The sequence below is a fragment of the Geotrypetes seraphini genome, chromosome 19 (assembly GCF_902459505.1).
Source record: "Geotrypetes seraphini chromosome 19, aGeoSer1.1, whole genome shotgun sequence".
NCBI classification, from domain to species: domain Eukaryota; kingdom Metazoa; phylum Chordata; class Amphibia; order Gymnophiona; family Dermophiidae; genus Geotrypetes; species Geotrypetes seraphini.
Genome location: NC_047102.1, coordinates 22,667,080 through 22,684,538, shown reverse-complemented (window position 1 = coordinate 22,684,538; position 17,459 = coordinate 22,667,080). Strand labels below are relative to the sequence as shown.

The following is a 17,459-nucleotide window of genomic DNA, read 5'->3' as shown; positions in this document are numbered from 1 at the left end:
GGCCAATTTTTGTATCTGCGCCATTGCGACCAGGAATTTTGATCCAGAGGGACTCCAGCTTCTCTTTCCTGTCTGTTGTAATCATTCCAACAGAATCTATTTCTTCCTTAACATATAGGGCAATACCTCCACCTTTCAGCCCTTCTCGATCCCTTCTATATAGTTTGTATCCCTGTAGTACTGTGTCCCATTTGTTTTCTTCATTCCACCATGTTTCTGTTATGCCAATGATATCCATGTTCTCATGTCTTGCTATCATCTCTAGCTCTCCCATTTTGTTTCCTAGACTTCTAGCATTTGTATACATACATCTAAGTTCCCTTCGTGTTGCCTTTTTGGACCTTCTACTCTTGGCTGTCCTCACAGTTTCATTTATGGTATCCTTTACTGCTCCTGTGTTATCTCCCATGTTTGCTGTGTGGTCATCCCATCCTGTGTCTGAGTTGTCCCTTCCTGCTTGTTCTCCTTTGTTGGCTGTGAGGTCGACCTCTCTTGTGTATGAGTAGTAGTCCTTTGTTCCTACGTCGGTGCATCCTGTTTTCCGTGCCATCGACCGGCGGTCGACTGTCGGCTTTCCCCTGTCCTTCAGTTTAAAGCCTTCTCTATTGCTTTCTTCATGTTGCCTGCCAAAACTCTTGCTCCTTCCTTGTTGAGGTGTAGTCCATCCCTTCTGTGGGAGGGAGGGGGAAATGGTGCAGAGCCTGGCAGGGAGTGAGGAAGGACAGAATGAAAAGGCTGAAAGGGAGGGGGGAAGACTGGGTGCTGACCTTTGCAGGGCAGGGAGGGAGGAGGACAGGTTGAAGAGCTTGACAGGGCAGAGCACTTTTGTGCCTCCCGCGTTTACCTCTTTCTTATCGGCTCCCTCTTCCCAGCTGCATTCTGTTGTGAAAGCCGCAAGCGGCGGCTCCGGCATATGATCTCCTGATTTTGCAAAGCCACGCTTGACAGCTCGTCCATGCAGCCTGCTGACGCGTAAGCCTTCCCTCCTAAGTCAGAGGGAAGTTTTCTGGGTCTGCGGGTCACATGCACGAGCCGCCGAATTTGGGACGTGGAACGGAGGGGCATGACGAGGGGCTTGTTGGAACACGGAAAGAAGGAGGTGGGACAGAAACAACATAAGAAATGCCTTCACCGGATCAGACCTTAGGTCCATCTAGACCGGCAACCCGCACACACGGAGGCTAAGCTTGGTGTTCCCTGATGAAGACCTTGTTAACCCGTATCCTTCAATGTGATTTGCAATAAGGTGTGCATCCAATTTACCTTTGAATCCCAGAATGGTGGTCTCCCTCACAACCTCCTCCGGGAGAGCATTCCAAGCATCCACCATTCGCTGTGTGAAACAGAACTTCCTGACATTTGTCCCGGCCCTGATGCCCCTCAGTTTCATTCCATGACCTCTTGTCCGTGTCACATTTGACAATGTGAATATCGATGTTTCTTGCTTTAGTTTGTTGAATCCTTTTAGTATTTTAAAAGTCTCTATCTTATCCCCTCGCAGTCTTCTCTTTTTGAGGGTGAACAAACCCAGTTTTCCGAGTCGTTCCTTGTAGCTCAGATTCTCCATACCTTTTACTAGTTTTGTGGCCCTCCTCTGTACCCTCTCCAGTAGGGTTATATCCTTCTTTAGATAGGAAGACCAGTGTTGGATACAGTATTCCAAGTGTGGTATGACCATCGCTCTGTAAAGCGGCATTATGACGTCCGCCAATCTGCTCGTGATCCCCTTCTTTATCATGCCCAACATCCTGTTTGCTTTCTTTGCCGCCGCTGGGCATTGAGCCGATGGCTTCAGGGTCCTGTCTATCAGTACCCCCAGGTCTCTTTCTTGCCCAAAGTTACACCTAACATTTTATATTCATGCTCCTTGTTTTTCCTGCCCAGGTGGAGTGTGTGGCGCAGTGGTTAAAGCTACAGCCTCAGCACCCTGGGGTTGTGGGTTCAAACCCACGCTGCCCCTTGTGACCCTGGGCAAGTCACTTAATCCCCCCATTGCCCCAGGTACATTAGGTAGATTGTGAGCCCGCCGGGACAGACAGGGAAAAATGCTTGAGTACCTGAATAAATTCATGTAAACCATTCTGAACTCCCCTGGGAGAACGGTATAGAAAAATTGAATAAATAAAAATAAATAAAAAAATAAAATTACTTTGCATATTTCTATATTAAACTTTTCTGCCTATTTCTCCAGCTGGTTCAAATCCTTCTGCAGTTCTTCGCTGTTCTTTTGTGTCCCAACTGCCCGACCTAGTTTTGTGTCATCTGCAAACTTGATAATATTGCTTGTTGTTCCCTCTTCCAGGTCATTTATGAAGATATTGAATAAGATGGGCCCGATAACCGAGGCCTGGGGCACAACACTTGTCACCTTCTCCCAGTCCGAGAACTTCCCATTTACGCTCACCCTCTGCAATCTGTTCTCCAGCCATTTGCCTATCCATCTTAGTATGTCCCCTTCTATTCCATGGCTTTGTAGTTTCCTCAGAAGCCTTGCATGTGGAACCTTATCGAACGCTTTCTGGAAGTCCAAGTATATTATATCCACCGGGTCTCTGCTATCGATTTGTTTGTTCACCTTCTCAAAAAATTGAAGTAAATTCGTCAAATATGACTTCCCCTTCCTGAAGCCGTGTTGACTGGCTCTCATCAGGTCGTTATTTTCCAGGTGTTGTACTATGCTGTCCTTGATTAGTGCTTCAACCATCTTCCCAGGAACCGAAATAAGACTCACAGGTCTATAGGGAGGAAGAAAGGGTACATTGGCATAGGAAGGGGAGAGGCAGCACCCCGGTTCGTAAGTACGAGTTTTACGTAAGTCGAGTGTTCTTAAACTAGAGACTGCCTGTATTGTAAAATGTAATTATTCATGACAGTGTTACTTTAAATGTCTTCTGGATCCTGCATTCTCAAGTTCCACTGTGCCTTTATCCCTGTATGAGAAAGTAGCAGTAACTATCATGGTTACAGTAGATACTGGGTAATAATAGCATTGTCAGCAGAGGACTTCCAGGTTTATTATTAACCCTGTAAATTCAGAGTACTATTTGAATAGATAGGCTCCTGGGTGGCTTATTTGCTTAGTATGAGTTCTACTTTTTTATGGGCATTTTGGTTCACTATGTTTTACTTAATATAATTGATGAATAGACTCAGTTATTCAGATGACTGAAAGTTGTCTGAGAGTAATTGGATGCACTGTTGATACTGCACACACTAAGGCATGATCTGTTAAGGTACTAGTGATATCTTAAAATGTGGTACATTTAACCTGGACTTTTCTGCTATTCCTCAGAACCTGAAAAAATACCTACTAGTAACATAACAGTTATTGCCCCAAATATCTCCACAAACTCTCTGCAAGTCTCCTGGACTAAACCATCTGGCAATGTGGAATACTATGTAATTGACCTTCAAGGTGCTGTAAACTTCACCCAGAACAGCACATCTGTGACATTTACGAACTTGCTCCCTGACAGAAATTACAGCATCACAATAACAACTGTCAGTGGTGATCACAGACAACGGTCGGATCTAGTGTTCTGTGCAACTTGTAAGTTAACCTTTTATATATTTACCCATTAAATCTCAATGTTCACTTCTATAGGATTGTACAGGACAACAATGTTCATTTTGTTTTTCCATGCTGTTTCTAGGTGTTTTTGTGTAGATTATTTTGTTTCATGGAGGTAGTGCCCTGGAAAGAGTGCACTAGTTCTGAAGAATGCATACCATTTTTCAGTGGTACGTGCATGCAGGTTTGTTTCTTGTCATTTTGGGCTGAAACAACTTGGGAAATGCACATCTCAAATGAATGCACATTTCTATGGCTCAGTATTTACACCGATGAAAACAGGAAAGGGATGTAGTTGTACAACCACACGTAAAGAGGTTTATTTTCCCTATCTGTCCCGGTGGACGGTCTCACAGTCTGTCTAAAGTACCTGGAGTAGTGGAGGATTAAGTGATTTTTCCCAGGGTCACATGGAACAGCATGGAGTGTGAACCCACAACCTCAGGGTGCTGAGGCTGTAATTCTAACCGCTACGTCATGCTTTCCTCCTTCCATTATGTACCTTAGTTAAATCATTGCTCATTACAATTTTTGCAACTGAGAAGTGCATATATGCTGTCGCTATGTGCTTGGTTTCAGCCTAAAGACAGAAATTTCAGAGCATTGACAGAGGCAGGTGGCATCTTTATAGACAGTATTTCCCAAATTGGTCCTGGAGTACCCCCTTGCCAGTCAGATTTTCAGAATGTCTGCAATGAATATGCATGACTCAGATTTGGATGGAGGCAGTTATATGCAAATCTGAAAACCTGACTGGTAAGGGGGGGGGGGATACTCCAGCACTGACTTGAGAAACATTGTTATTGGCTTACCAGTTTGTTTCAGAAATGTTGAAAAGCATATATTAGAAACATGATGGCAGATAAAGGCCAAATGGCCCATCTAGTCTGCCCATTATCTCTTTCTTTTTTTTTTTGAGTTCAAATTGTTTTATTATATTTTCAACAAATCATAACAAAAAGCAATAAAAGAAAAAGATATCATGAACAATACCATGCCGACAAAGACAAGGAGCATTGAGAATACATATAGTTGGGTAGGAATAATAATATATGAAAAACTAAGTGTCCTGCCATCATGACATGGACATGCATATAACCTGGGGAGAAGAAGGAAGATCAGGAAGAAAAGAGAGAGACATACTGTTGATTGTACACAAAGTAAAGAGAAGATTAGTACCAGTAGGCGAGGAGAAAAGAGAAGAAAGTTCGGAGCTGGACGAATGACCCAACCATATTATATAGATGATAAGATATAATAGTAAGGAGCAAAGCAAGATGAGTAGGCAAGAAGGAGATGTCAGCGGTTAAAAAGAGAAGGATCGAATAGGGTCCCAGATTTTGGAAATAGTAGATTGTCTACCAGAGCGTTCAGCTGCTTTCAATTCATACGAATGAATTAAAAGTATTGTATTCCACCAAAAGGTGAGATTAAGAGAATCGGCGGATTTCCAATTGTGTAGAATCGTTTGTATAGTAAGAGCAATCAAAATATTCAACAGTGATTGTTGATGTGGGGAGAGGACATCATCTAAAGCCAATGCTCTGAAAAGGAGAATATCCATGGTAAAAGTGGAACGGATCGGTAAGATGCGTTGTATAACACGCCAGACAAGTGACCAAAAATTGGAGATAAGGGGACATGCGAAGATCATATGATGAAGGTCTCCAATGTCAGACAATGCCAACAGAGGTTCGATTCACGAAGACCCGCACGAAACATTTTGTACGGAGTCCAATAGATCTTATAAGATAGAAAGTACAAGGACTGAGACAAGCTCGAAGAAGCAGTAGGTCGAAGGATTTTTGTAAAGTAATGATCTCAGTCCTTGTCCGTTCCACTCCAAGATGCGTTTGTAGACCATATTTCAGTAGATTTTTTGGATCTAGGAAAGCTGTGAGATCTCATTTCTTTATAGAAACGGGAAATGGAATGGCCCATGTCAACACTTAATTGAGATGTGGATAATAAAACGGAAGATTGAGTATACTTTGTAATAGATGGAGAACATTTCTTTAGGCAATGAGATAGTTGGATCCATCGGAAGCATTCAGTGGTAGGGAGAGCATACTTATCAATAAGCTGAGAAAAGGAGAGAAGATTGTTTTTATCCATGACGTGTTCTATGGACCAAATGCCTCGATCCATCCAAGTACGCCAGTGAAGATGACAGTTGGCAATCAGAATGTTGGAGTTGTACCACAATGGGGATGCAAAGGAATGCCAGTGATTATGATGAGAGAAAGAATCAAAATAGTGTATAGCCTTGATAGTGGCATCAATGGTATCTGAGAGGGTAGAGATAAGATGGATGGGGGTATATGGCAAGCACGAAAGTGGAATCGGTTGAGCTAAAAACTTCTCAATAGACAACCATGAAGTATGTTGATCATTTAAGTCAGTAGAATGGAGCCAGTATGAGCTATAACGAAGAAAAGCTGCCATGTGATATAGGAAAAAGTCAGGAAAGCCCAACCCACCATCAGCCTTAGATGATTTAAGGATATGAAGAGCAATTCGAGGAGGCTTTTTGTTCCATAGATATTCAGACAGTTTACGTTCAAGTAATTTATAAAAGGCTTTAGGAGCCAACTTGGGGAGCATAGATAGATAGTAATTAACAATGGGAGATATGGTCATCTTAATAGCCTCTAACCAACCCCACCATGATAAAGAGAGAGGGGACCATCGGCTCAGAAGAGAATCCATTTTGGTGATGATGTTATCAAGGTTAAGAGACATCATGGTGTCTTTATCGTAGTGAAAAAGAGTTCCGAGGTATTTTAAGGAAGATGAGTTCCAGCGAAAAGAGTGAGGGCCACAGTCCGATAATGAAGTAATATCATTTAATGGCATAATTTCCGATTTATCCCAATTGATTCGGTATCCAGAGTGAGCTGAAAAGGCAGAGACTGTTTGAAGTAATGAAGGTATAGATGAAGCTGGGTTGGTAAGGAATATAAGTAGATCGTCAGCATAAGCCAGAGACTTAATTTGCATAGGGCCTATTTGTATACCAGTTATAGTATTATGTTGGCGAATAGTTATGAGGAGAGGTTCAAGAGCTAAATTAAACAGAAGGGGGGAAAGAGGGCATCCCTGTCTAGTACCTCTATGTAAAAAGATAGGTGTAGAGAGAGAGTCATTAATGCGCAATCTGGAGAAGGGTTTAGTGTAAAATAGACGAATCCATTGTATAAAGGAGGGGCCACAACCAAACCATTGAAGAGTATTGAAGAGATGGTCCCATGCCACCATATCAAACGCTTTTTCTGCGTCTAGTGATATAGCTATCATTGGGGAGTTGGAGGTGTGGGCAATATCAATAACGTCATTAAAAGTACGTGCATTATCTCCTATAAAATGGTTTTTCATAAATCCGACTTGACCGGGATGGATTAAGAGACCTAGTACCTTATCTAATCTAGAAGAGAGAATTTTAGCTAGAATTTTGCAATCAGTATTAAGAAGAGAAATAGGTCTGTAATTTGATACCTTAGTGTCATCTCTGCCGGGTTTGGGTAAAACAATAATATGTGCCTCAGCAAAGGAGCCTTGATCATTTGGGTTGGAGAATAGATAATCATAGAGTAACTTCAAAAAAGGTATAAGGTCAGTAGAAAACGTTTTATAGAATTCAATAGGAAATCCATCTGGTCCTGGAGATTTATGAGATGCTAATGATTGGATCGCAGTTAGAATTTCATATCTGAAACAGGTTCATCTAGAGACTTGGAGAGTACAGGAGGTAAAGAAGGGTGAGGAAGATCGTTATAAAACGCTGAAATCGAAGGGGAAGAGGAAGATGAGGAAGAAGTATATAGTTTCTCATAGAAGCTTGCAAATAATTGAGATATAGAGGAATCATCAGTAATAGAAACCCCATCATCTGTAACAATGGCCGCAATTTTAGATCGTTGCTTTCGGTTAGCCAGATAACGGGCTAGATATCGACTAGATTTGTTAGCGTGAATATAAGTACCGGACTTAGAAAGTAAAAAGTCTTGTTGAGCTTTATTACGAGAGAGAGTATTATATTCAGCTTTTTTACGTATTAACTCCGGAGGGGGATATGAAGAGGGAGATTGGCTATGCTGGGACTCGAGAGCAGAAATGTCTTGTTCCAGAGCGGATAGTGTGGCTGAGTCGACCTTCTTTTTCCAAGAGACAAAGCTTAAGATCTCACCTCTAAGGCTTACTTTAAAAGCTTCCCAAACAGTGTTAAAAGAAGATACTGAAGGTATATTATGGAGAAAGAAAGTAGGAATGTATGATCGAATTTTGTCTGTGAAGGAATCATCTGAAATTAAGGAGGTGTTTAACCGCCAATGCCGTTTAGGACTGATGGACTGTATTTCGATATGTAATACTATAGGAGCATGGTCCGATAGTATAATGGGATGGATAATTGAAGCTTTTATTAGAGGTAAAAGTGATTTAGAAATAAGAAAGTAGTCAATACGAGAATAAGATTTGTGAGGGGCAGAGAAAAAAGTAAAAGTTCGATCCTCAGGATGCAGAAGTCTCCAAGGATCACATAGACCCATATCCTGGATAATATGTTGAAGTTCCAGCCAAGATTTAGAAGTACGATACGAGGAGATAGATTGTCGATCTTTGATGACATGGAGAGGAAGATTGAAGTCTCCACCGAGTATAAGGGGATGATCAGAAAGATCAAGAAGGGTTTCCCGTAATGACGTCATAAAAGAAGGTAGGTCAATGTTTGGAGCATAAATATTAATAATGGAAATAGATAAAGAACCTATCATGACAGACGCAGCTATCCATCTGCCTTCTAGGTCCGCCAGTTGACATATAACTTGAGCATTAGTAGAATTTTTGAAAAGTATGGAAACGCCACGTTTTTTATGCTTAGCTGGAGAGTATAAATGTGATTTTAAGAGTGGAACATTCTCTAGAGTTAAGATGTGTTTCTTGTAATAATAGAATATCATAGTTTTTAATGTAAGATAGTCCATAATTTTTTTGCATTTAAGAGCTTGATTAATTCCGTTGATATTCCATGAAGCAAATTTAAGGGACGTCATATGTATGGATAGGATAGAAAGAGAAATTTCTTATATGATATGGGCCACTCGCCCCGCCCGAAGAAAGGAAGAGAAAGAAAGGAGACATATCAAGAAGTATGATGAAAAGATATAAGAGTTCTCTCCAGGAGAAGTAGGAGATTAATAGACCAACCAGTTCGTTGAGTGTAAGACCAAGGAGCAAAGAGGACAGATCTCCAGAGTAGTAGTATTGGAAAGTCAGTGTAGGACAGTTTCTTATTGAGAAGATAACCGCAAGAGAGGTTATTAATGTCACATCGTGCTATAACAAGTGTAAACATGTTAAAGTCTGAGGTTCCTTATAAAAGGAAATAACAAAGCATTCAACAATAAAAGTATTGAACAAGGCAAACAGAATAACATAACAAAGAGCTCCTAAAAGTGCCAGTTAATTACAGAAGAGCTATAATAGTATTAAAGATATAAAATATTATGCGATATAGCTGAAGTCATCACTAAAGATATTGAGAGAATACATGGGAAAGGCAATAACCAAATCTGATGAGACACATGTATCAGTATTATGTCGTTGGACATTCATGGAGATAGTAATTAATATAAATCAATATAAAAATTTTAAGACAGAAATCAGATAGGAATCAGTATTAGGAGTACAAATAACTAATATATCAAGGGAGGACGAGGAGAAATTAATGTGATGCGTGAAGGTAGTATAAAGCTGAACAAAGCCAATTCATATATCATTTTCATAGGAGGAAAAAATTAGTTATATAATATAAATCAACATTTGCAAAATTAATCATCAAGATGACATCCATTGATATGAAGGAATTCATAGAGCTAATAAAACAAGAGGTATAATAAAACAGTTTTCATAATTTATGACCGTACATAGAGATACATGCCTAAATAAATATATAAATAAAATAAATTGTTTTCATTAATTGATGAAAGCGGCAGACAGAAAGAAAGGAAATTCATATAACTATCAGACATATATGAGAAAAGTCAAATAAAGGAAAAAGTGGTGTGAATTCATAGTTATATAGATTAAGAGCAAGAGGATGCACAAGAATTCATAAAATCGATAAAACAAGAGGCATAATAAAATAGCTTTCATAATTTATAAATGTACAGAGAAATGAGTGTCTAAATAAATATATAAATATAATAGATTGTTTTTAATATTTAATGCAGTCAGCAGATAGGAAAAGGTGAATTCATTTAACTATTAGACATATATGAGAAAATTCATATAGAGGAATAAGGAGAAATTTATATGGTTAATGTGAATTCATAGTAATGGAGACTAAAAGCAAGATGAAATACATTGATAGAAAAGAATTCATAAAATTGATAAAACAAGAGATATAACAAAATGACTTTCATAAGTTATGCATGTACAAAGAAATAAGTATCTAAATAAATATATAAATATAATAGATTGTTTTTAATATTTAATGCAGTCAGCAGATAGGAAAAGGTGAATTCATTTAACTATCTGACATAAATGAGAAAATTCATATAGAGGAGTAAGGAGAGATCCATATAGTTGAGGAGAATTCATAGTAATAAAGATTCAATTCAAAAAAGAATAAGAAAGTTCATTGTGCATGAAAGATAAAGCAGATTGATCAATATTATGTATAAATAATAAATGGACAGTGCTAAGAGTACACTAATATATGAAATAATGAAATGAAAATTAGATAAAAATGAGTATTTAATAGATATATAGTAGGGAGAGGTCAAACATCTGGTGGTTAATGAACAAACGTCATGGAAATAATAAGGTGTGAATATAGGGACATAGAGAAATGAATGTGCAAAGATAATATACATTAGAGCCTAAATATAGTATTAGAAGAGGTGATGATATATACTTGGGTAAGAAGTCTGCTGGGATAAGGACAGAGGAGTATATAAGGAGGAGTATGAAGATGAAGCAAATCTGAGTAAATCATATCAATTATTAGCAAAATCAATAAAAAGAAGGATAGAGAAAAAGAGTCAAGAAAAAGAGTAGCTACGTGGATAAAAAGGGAAACGGTATTCATGAGACAGTGGAAGGAGAAGTACAACGAAAGACATAATGAAATATGCAATACGACATAGAGGATAAGGTACCATAAAATACAAAGGGATATACGGAGGAACAGACTGAGAAGTAAAGGGAAGAAAACAAAAGTAAATATAAAAGGGGGATGAGACGATTATCGTGGGTAACGAAAAAAGCCAAAGATAAATATTAGAAATATAATTGAAAGGTAAATAGAGATAGCAAACAGGGACATTTTATGTAAGTTCAAGGAAGAGCATAGGACCTAAAAACGATTTTGAGCGAGGCATATTCAGAGTCCAGCACTTCTGGAAAGGGATGAGAAATAAGATATAGCAGTCTTGATAATAACAGGCTCGGTAGCAGAAGCGGAGCACATGGCGTTTCATCCGGAGCGTGATTAACCCATTTTGGTTTGTTGAATCCAGCGACGTAGATCAGGATCAATGTAGTTGACGGTTTCATTGTGATGAGTTACCCAAAACCGAGCAGGATAAAAGAGGCCATACTGAGCACCGATGTCTTTAAGGTCCTGGCGCAAAGCTAAAAACGCTTTACGTTTTGCTGCAGTGGCGGGTGCCAGATCCGGGACTATAATAATCTTACGGCCTTGGTGGAGCATGGAAGCCCTCCCTTTAGTGGCAGTTAGGACTTGTAGCGCGTGTTGAAATCTTAGGACTTTGACCACTATAGGTCTGGGAGGGCCATTTCCTTGTAGCGGCTTGCAGGGTGATCGATGGGCGCGTTCAATCTCGAGTGCAGGTGAGAATTCCAAATCCAGAAACTTCGGTAGCCACGCAGTAATGAAAGTCAGAATATCATTTCCTTCAGCCCCCTCCGGCATCCCTAAAATGCGTAAATTGCATCTACGGCTGCGGTTCGATAGGTCTTCAAGATCGTTGGTGAGTTTCAATATGGCTGCAGCATTTGTATCTATGATTGGCGCGTCTTTTTCCATGGCGGCCATGCGAAGGGACATCTGATCAAATTGCTGCTGAGACGAGGCAATTTGTGCATGTATGGTTTATAATTCGGTTCGCATATCCTTTGAGATGTCTAAATGCGTTTTCATGAGCGATTTAATACTCCTCAGCTCTTTTAATATGGGATTCTCATCCGCATCAAGTTCTTCAGATCCACCCGCCTTTTCCGGGGATGGAGGCGCCGATTTTAGCCTTTTATTAGCCGGTTGTGGATCCGTCTTGTCCTTTTTCGTCGCCATAGTAGTAAATTCAAAGCGTTCAGTAGTGTAAATTAGGATCGCAAATATAAGATAAGCGTGAGAAATGACAGTCTTAGATCGGAAAACCGTGAATGGAGGAGAGAGCCCCAAACTCACACGGCCATATCGCTCAGACGCCAACCGGAAGTCCACCATTATCTCTTTCTCTCTCTGAGAGATCCCACGTGCCAACCTCAAACATAATTTTCAATAATGTACTTATACAAGTATCATGCTACCTCCTACCTCTTTTATTTATTTCTATAGTGCTACCAGACATACGCAGTGCTGTACAGAATCAAAGTCATCCTTTATACATTCATATGTGGTTATTTAACTTACCTAACCTGCATATAACACCTTGGGTGAATCTCTTCATAAAAGTTAATAAATCCCAAGAAATAAATATTCAAGCACAAAGGGGGACATTCTAGAAATGGATTCTAGGTTAGATGCACTAATTGGAAACACCTAGTGACGCCTAACTGAATTCTGCACAAAACTTAATTGGTTTTAATTTGTTTAATTGGGATAGTAATTGACCATACCATTAAAATAATTTTTCAAAACAATTAATTTAAATTTTGTGTGAAACACTGTGTGGCCCCTAGCGACACCTTAGTCAAGGCACCTACCTGAAAAGTGGTTAGGGGGCAGAGAAAAGGCATGGTTAGCTTAGGCGTCGCTAGGTGTCTGTGTTAGTTGCCAGGAAATTAGGCCAGGAAGACCCTGGATTAATGGCGCCTACCACTAGGACACCTAGTGATGACTACGCCCGCTTAGGTGCCGCACGGTTAATTGACAACTGCACCAGTCGGCACCTACAAGTTAGGCGCCATTAATAGAAAATCAGGTGGTTTGTATTTGACTATCAGGTTGCCTGAAAAGTATGAATATCCCTTGTTAGGTGCTTTTTAAAAAAATTTATCTTAGATATTTATTGTAAATTGTTTAAATTTATTAGATGCTTGATGGGAGCTCTAGGTGAAATGTAAAAGATTTTTCCATGAAATTTTATTGAGCTCTTCACATTCCATGGCTGTGATTAAGACAAACAGTAGATTAATACAATTACCATATAATTTGTATAGTCAGCATACTTTTTCTGATCATGCATTATCCTTTATTCTCTATTGTGTATTCCTGTTTGAGTTTGTTATACACTACAGATTACATTTGTGGACTAACTGGCTATATATACTCATTAATAAAACAAATATCTGCGATTTCCTTCCTTATTTTAACAGATCCTTCTAAACCAGGCACTTTAAATTTGGTAGAGGTGGGAACTAACAGTATGCTTCTTAACTGGAGTGAACCTGAAAATATGAGCAGAGGAGAATATTATTTTAATATTACCTATAAACCTTCATCAGGATATTCTCTGCATCGCAATGATACTTCTGTGAACCTGACAGGTCTTACAGCTGGAACAAAATTCACAGTAACAGTAGTGACCATTGGGGCTTTTGGATATCAGAGTTTACCTGAGAGCAAGTCTTTCTACACAAGTAAGGGATTTCTCATTATACAATTACTGTATATACTCAAACACAAACTGAGATTTTTGGGTAAAGAAATGGCCCCAAAATGGGGGACTCAGTTTATGTTTGGGTCAGCACCCACCTGCCCCCCCTCCTTGACTTGTTGCAAGCCTCCACCAGGCCTGTTGTAAGACCTGGTAGTCCAGTGGTGGGCCGGGACAGGAGGATTGCCTCCTGTCCTGGCTGACTCTAACAATTCTCACCTCCCTCCCACATCCCCAATTAGTATAAATAGTACCATTAATATCCCTGGTGGTCCAGCGGTAAACGAAGTCAGGAGTGATCTTTTTTTAAGCTCCTGCCCCATGCAGAGCCGGTGTCTGAATGGCTGGACCACCAGGTCTTTTAATGGTACTATTTATACTAAGTGGGGAGGCGGGAGGGAGCTGAGAATAGTTAGTCGGATTGGACAGGAGATGGAAGGGTTCCCTCATATCCCGGTCCACCGCTGGCCCACCAAGTTTTAATGGCAGGCCTGGTGGAGGCCTGCTAGGCATTATGAGGGAGGGGGAAATGGTGCAGAGCCTGGCAGGGAGTGAGGAAGGACAGAATGAAAAGGCTGAAAGGGAGGGGGGAAGACTGGGTGCTGACCTTTGCAGGGCAGGGAGGGAGGAGGACAGGGTGAAGAGCTTGACAGGGCAGAGCACTTTTGTGCCTCCCGTGTTTACCTCTTCTTCCCGGCTCCCTCTTCCCAGCTGCATTCTGTTGTGAAAGCCGCAAGCGGCGGCTCCAGCATATGATCTCCTGATTTTGCAAAGCCACGCTTGACAGCTCGTCAATGCAGCCTGCTGACGCGGAAGCCTTCCCTCCTACGTCAGAGGGAAGTTTTCTGGGTCTGCGGGCCACATGCACGAGCCACCGAATTTGGGACGTGGAACGGAGGGGCATGACGAGGGGCTTGTTGGAACACGGAAGGAAGGAGGTGGGACAGAAAGAACATAAGAAATGCCTTCATCGGATCAGACCTTAGGTCCATCTAGACCGGCAACCCGCACACACGGAGGCTAAGCTAGGTGTTCCCTGATGAAGACCTTGTTAACCCGTATCCCTCAATGTGATTTGCAATAAGGTGTGCATCCAATTTACCTTTGAATCCCAGAATGGTGGTCTCCCTCACAACCTCCTCCGGGAGAGCATTCCAAGCATCCACCACTCGCTGTGTGAAACAGAACTTCCTGACATTTGTCCTGGGCCTGATGCCCCTCAGTTTCATTCCATGACCTCTTGTCCATGTCACATTTGACAATGTGAATAACGATGTTTCTTGCTTTATTTTGTCGAATCCTTTTAGTATTTTAAAAGTCTCTATCTTATCCCCTCGCAGTCTTCTCTTTTCGAGGGTGAACAAACCCAGTTTTCCGAGACGTTCCTTGTAGCTCAGATTCTTCATACCTTTTACTAGTTTCGTGGCCCTCCTCTGTACCCTCTCCAGTAGGGTTATATCCTTCTTTAGATAGGGAGACCAGTGTTGGATACAGTATTCCAAGTATGGTCTGACCATCGCTCTGTAAAGCGGCATTATGACATCCACCGATCTGCTCGTGATCCCCTTCTTTATCATGCCCAACATCCTGTTTGCTTTCTTTGCCTCCGCTGCGCATTGAGCCGATGGCTTCAGGGTCCTGTCTATCAGTACCCCCAGGTCTCTTTCTTGTTCGCTGTTGCCCAAAGTTACACCTAACATTTTATATTCGTGCTCCTTGTTTTTCCTGCCCAGGTGCATTACTTTGCATTTTTCTATATTAATCTTTTCTGCCTATTTCTCCAGCTGGTTCAAAACCTTGTCGAACGCTTTCTGGAAGTCCAAGTATATTACATTACATTACATTAGTGATTTCTATTCCGCCATTACCTTGCGGTTTAAGGCGGATTACATTCAAACTAAAAACAGGAATTACATACAAATTAAAAGGAATAGAATAAGCGATGACATAGAATTTTTTAAGGTAATAAACATTGGATAAAGAGTTACCAAAGGGAAGTGGAGGTCTTTAGGAGGTAAGAATATGGTGAAATTATGGGTTTTAGATAACATTTGATAGATAAAAGTGTTGTTAAGAGTAAGAGATTTTAAGAGTAGGTGTGGTTAGGACTGTTTCAGGGCTTTCTTGAAGAGTATAGTTTTTATTTCTTTTCTGAAAATCTTGTAGTCTGGGGTGGTTAACAGTAGGTTGGAGATTTGGTTATCCAGTTTTGCAGCTCGAGTGGCTAGGAGGCCGTCGTATTGTTTTGACCATTTTACTTCCTTGATCGGGGGAGGTGTGAAAGGGGAGTGCGTTTTTCTATGTCTGGTTGAGGTTGCTTGGATGAGGTGATTGTTTAGGTAGGCTGGGCTGTTTCCATTTAGGGTTTTGAATATCATGCAGTAGAATTTAAATAATATTCTTTCTTGGATTGGTAGCGAGTGTGAGTTGATGTAGGCTTCTGTGATATGATCATGTTTCCTCAGTGAGTAGATGAGTCTCAGAGCAGTATTTTGGATTGTTTGTAGTTGCTTGGTCATCGTGGCAGGGCAGGGGAGGTAGAGGATGTTGCAGTAGTCTAGCAATCCTAGGATTAGGGATTGCACTATGAGCTGGAATTGTGTTCTTTCAAAGAATTTCCGGACTTGTCTCAGGTTTCTCATTATTGCAAAGGATTTCTGTATGGTTTTATTTATTTGCAGTTGCATAGTGCAGCATCTGTCTATTGTCACTCCTAGTAGTTTTATGGTGGTTTGGATTGGATAGTTGATTGAGTTAAGTTCTAAATTGGTTATAGTTGGGACTTTGTCATTTTCGAGGAGGATGAATTTAGTTTTGTCTGGGTTTAGTTTTAGTTTGTGTTCTTTCATCCAGGTTGTAACTGTTTCTATTGTTTGGTGTATTATGTTTGTCATGGTGGTCTTTGGCTGATCATATGGTATGAGGATGGTGATGTCATCCGCATAACTATAGGTGGTAATGCCTAGGTTATCCAGGTATGCCCCGAGAGAGGCAGTGTATAGGTTGAAGAGAGTAGGGGATAGTGGGGATCCCTGTGGTACGCCGCAAGGGTTTGACCAAGGATCTGATTTTTCTTTGTTTGATTTTACTCTGTAGGTTCTGGATTTTAGGAAGCCTTCAAACCAAAAATATACTGTATCTGAGATACCTATTGCATCCAAGATTTGGAGAAGGATGTTATGATCAACTAGGTCGAATGCTGCAGTCAGGTCCAGTTGTATGAGAAGCATTTTTTTTCCTGTGCTGAGGTGTTGTCTGGCTGTGTCCATAAGGGAGCCCAGGAGTGTCTCTGTGCTGAAGTTAGTTCTGAATCCTGATTGCATGGGGTGGAGTAGGTTATGGTCATCTAGATAGTTTGTGAGGAGTTTGGCTACTAGGCCTTCTGTAATTTTGACGTATAGCGGTATAGAGGCAATGGGTCTGAAGTTGGATGGTTGGTCCTTTTGGGTCTTTTTGAATTGGGGTGATGATAATTTTGCTGAGGTCAGTAGGAAAAAAGCCATCTGTGAGTGTTGTTTGTATCCATTGCAGAAGTAGAGTACGGAATTTTACACTGGAGGTGGTAAGGAGATATGCTGGGCAGTGGTTGAGGTCACAGGAGGCGTGGCTGTATTTTTTGTAGAGTTTATTGAATTCGGACCATTGTATGTTGGGGAATTGAGACCATGTTCTGTCCGCTGTAGTAGATTCTTTATCCGTGGGTTGGGTTGTGATTTCGTTTAGGTGGGATGGGGTAAAGTTGAGGGTGGCTCTGGCGTTAGTGATTTTGTTCTTGAAATAGTCTGCTAGGAGGGTGGCTGAGGGGGTTGGGTTGTTGTTAGTGGTCGTGTAGGGTTTGGTGTCAGTTAGGTCTTTTAATATTTTGAATAGTTTTTTGGTATCTTGGGTTTCTGTGCCTATAAGGTTTGTGTAGTGAGTTTTTCTCTTGTCTTTTAGTAGGATTTTATATTGTTTGTTAATTTTTTTCCAGGCGGTTTTCGTTTGATCTAGGTTTGTTTTTCTCCATTTTCTTTCTAATCTTCTGCATTGTCTTTTAAGTTGGAGCA

The 17,459-nt window shown here is 40.6% G+C and overlaps 1 protein-coding gene across 1 annotated transcript in view; it reads left to right on the top strand.

Annotated features, from left to right (window-relative positions):
- Positions 1–17,459, top strand: part of LOC117352352 (receptor-type tyrosine-protein phosphatase beta-like) — a 450,002-nt gene that overhangs the window by 221,716 nt on the left and 210,827 nt on the right. The window contains exons 9-10 of the mRNA XM_033928784.1: positions 3,293–3,550; positions 13,133–13,396. Of these exons, the coding sequence (XP_033784675.1) occupies positions 3,293–3,550; positions 13,133–13,396 (522 nt within the window). The remainder of the gene's footprint in view (positions 1–3,292; positions 3,551–13,132; positions 13,397–17,459) is intronic.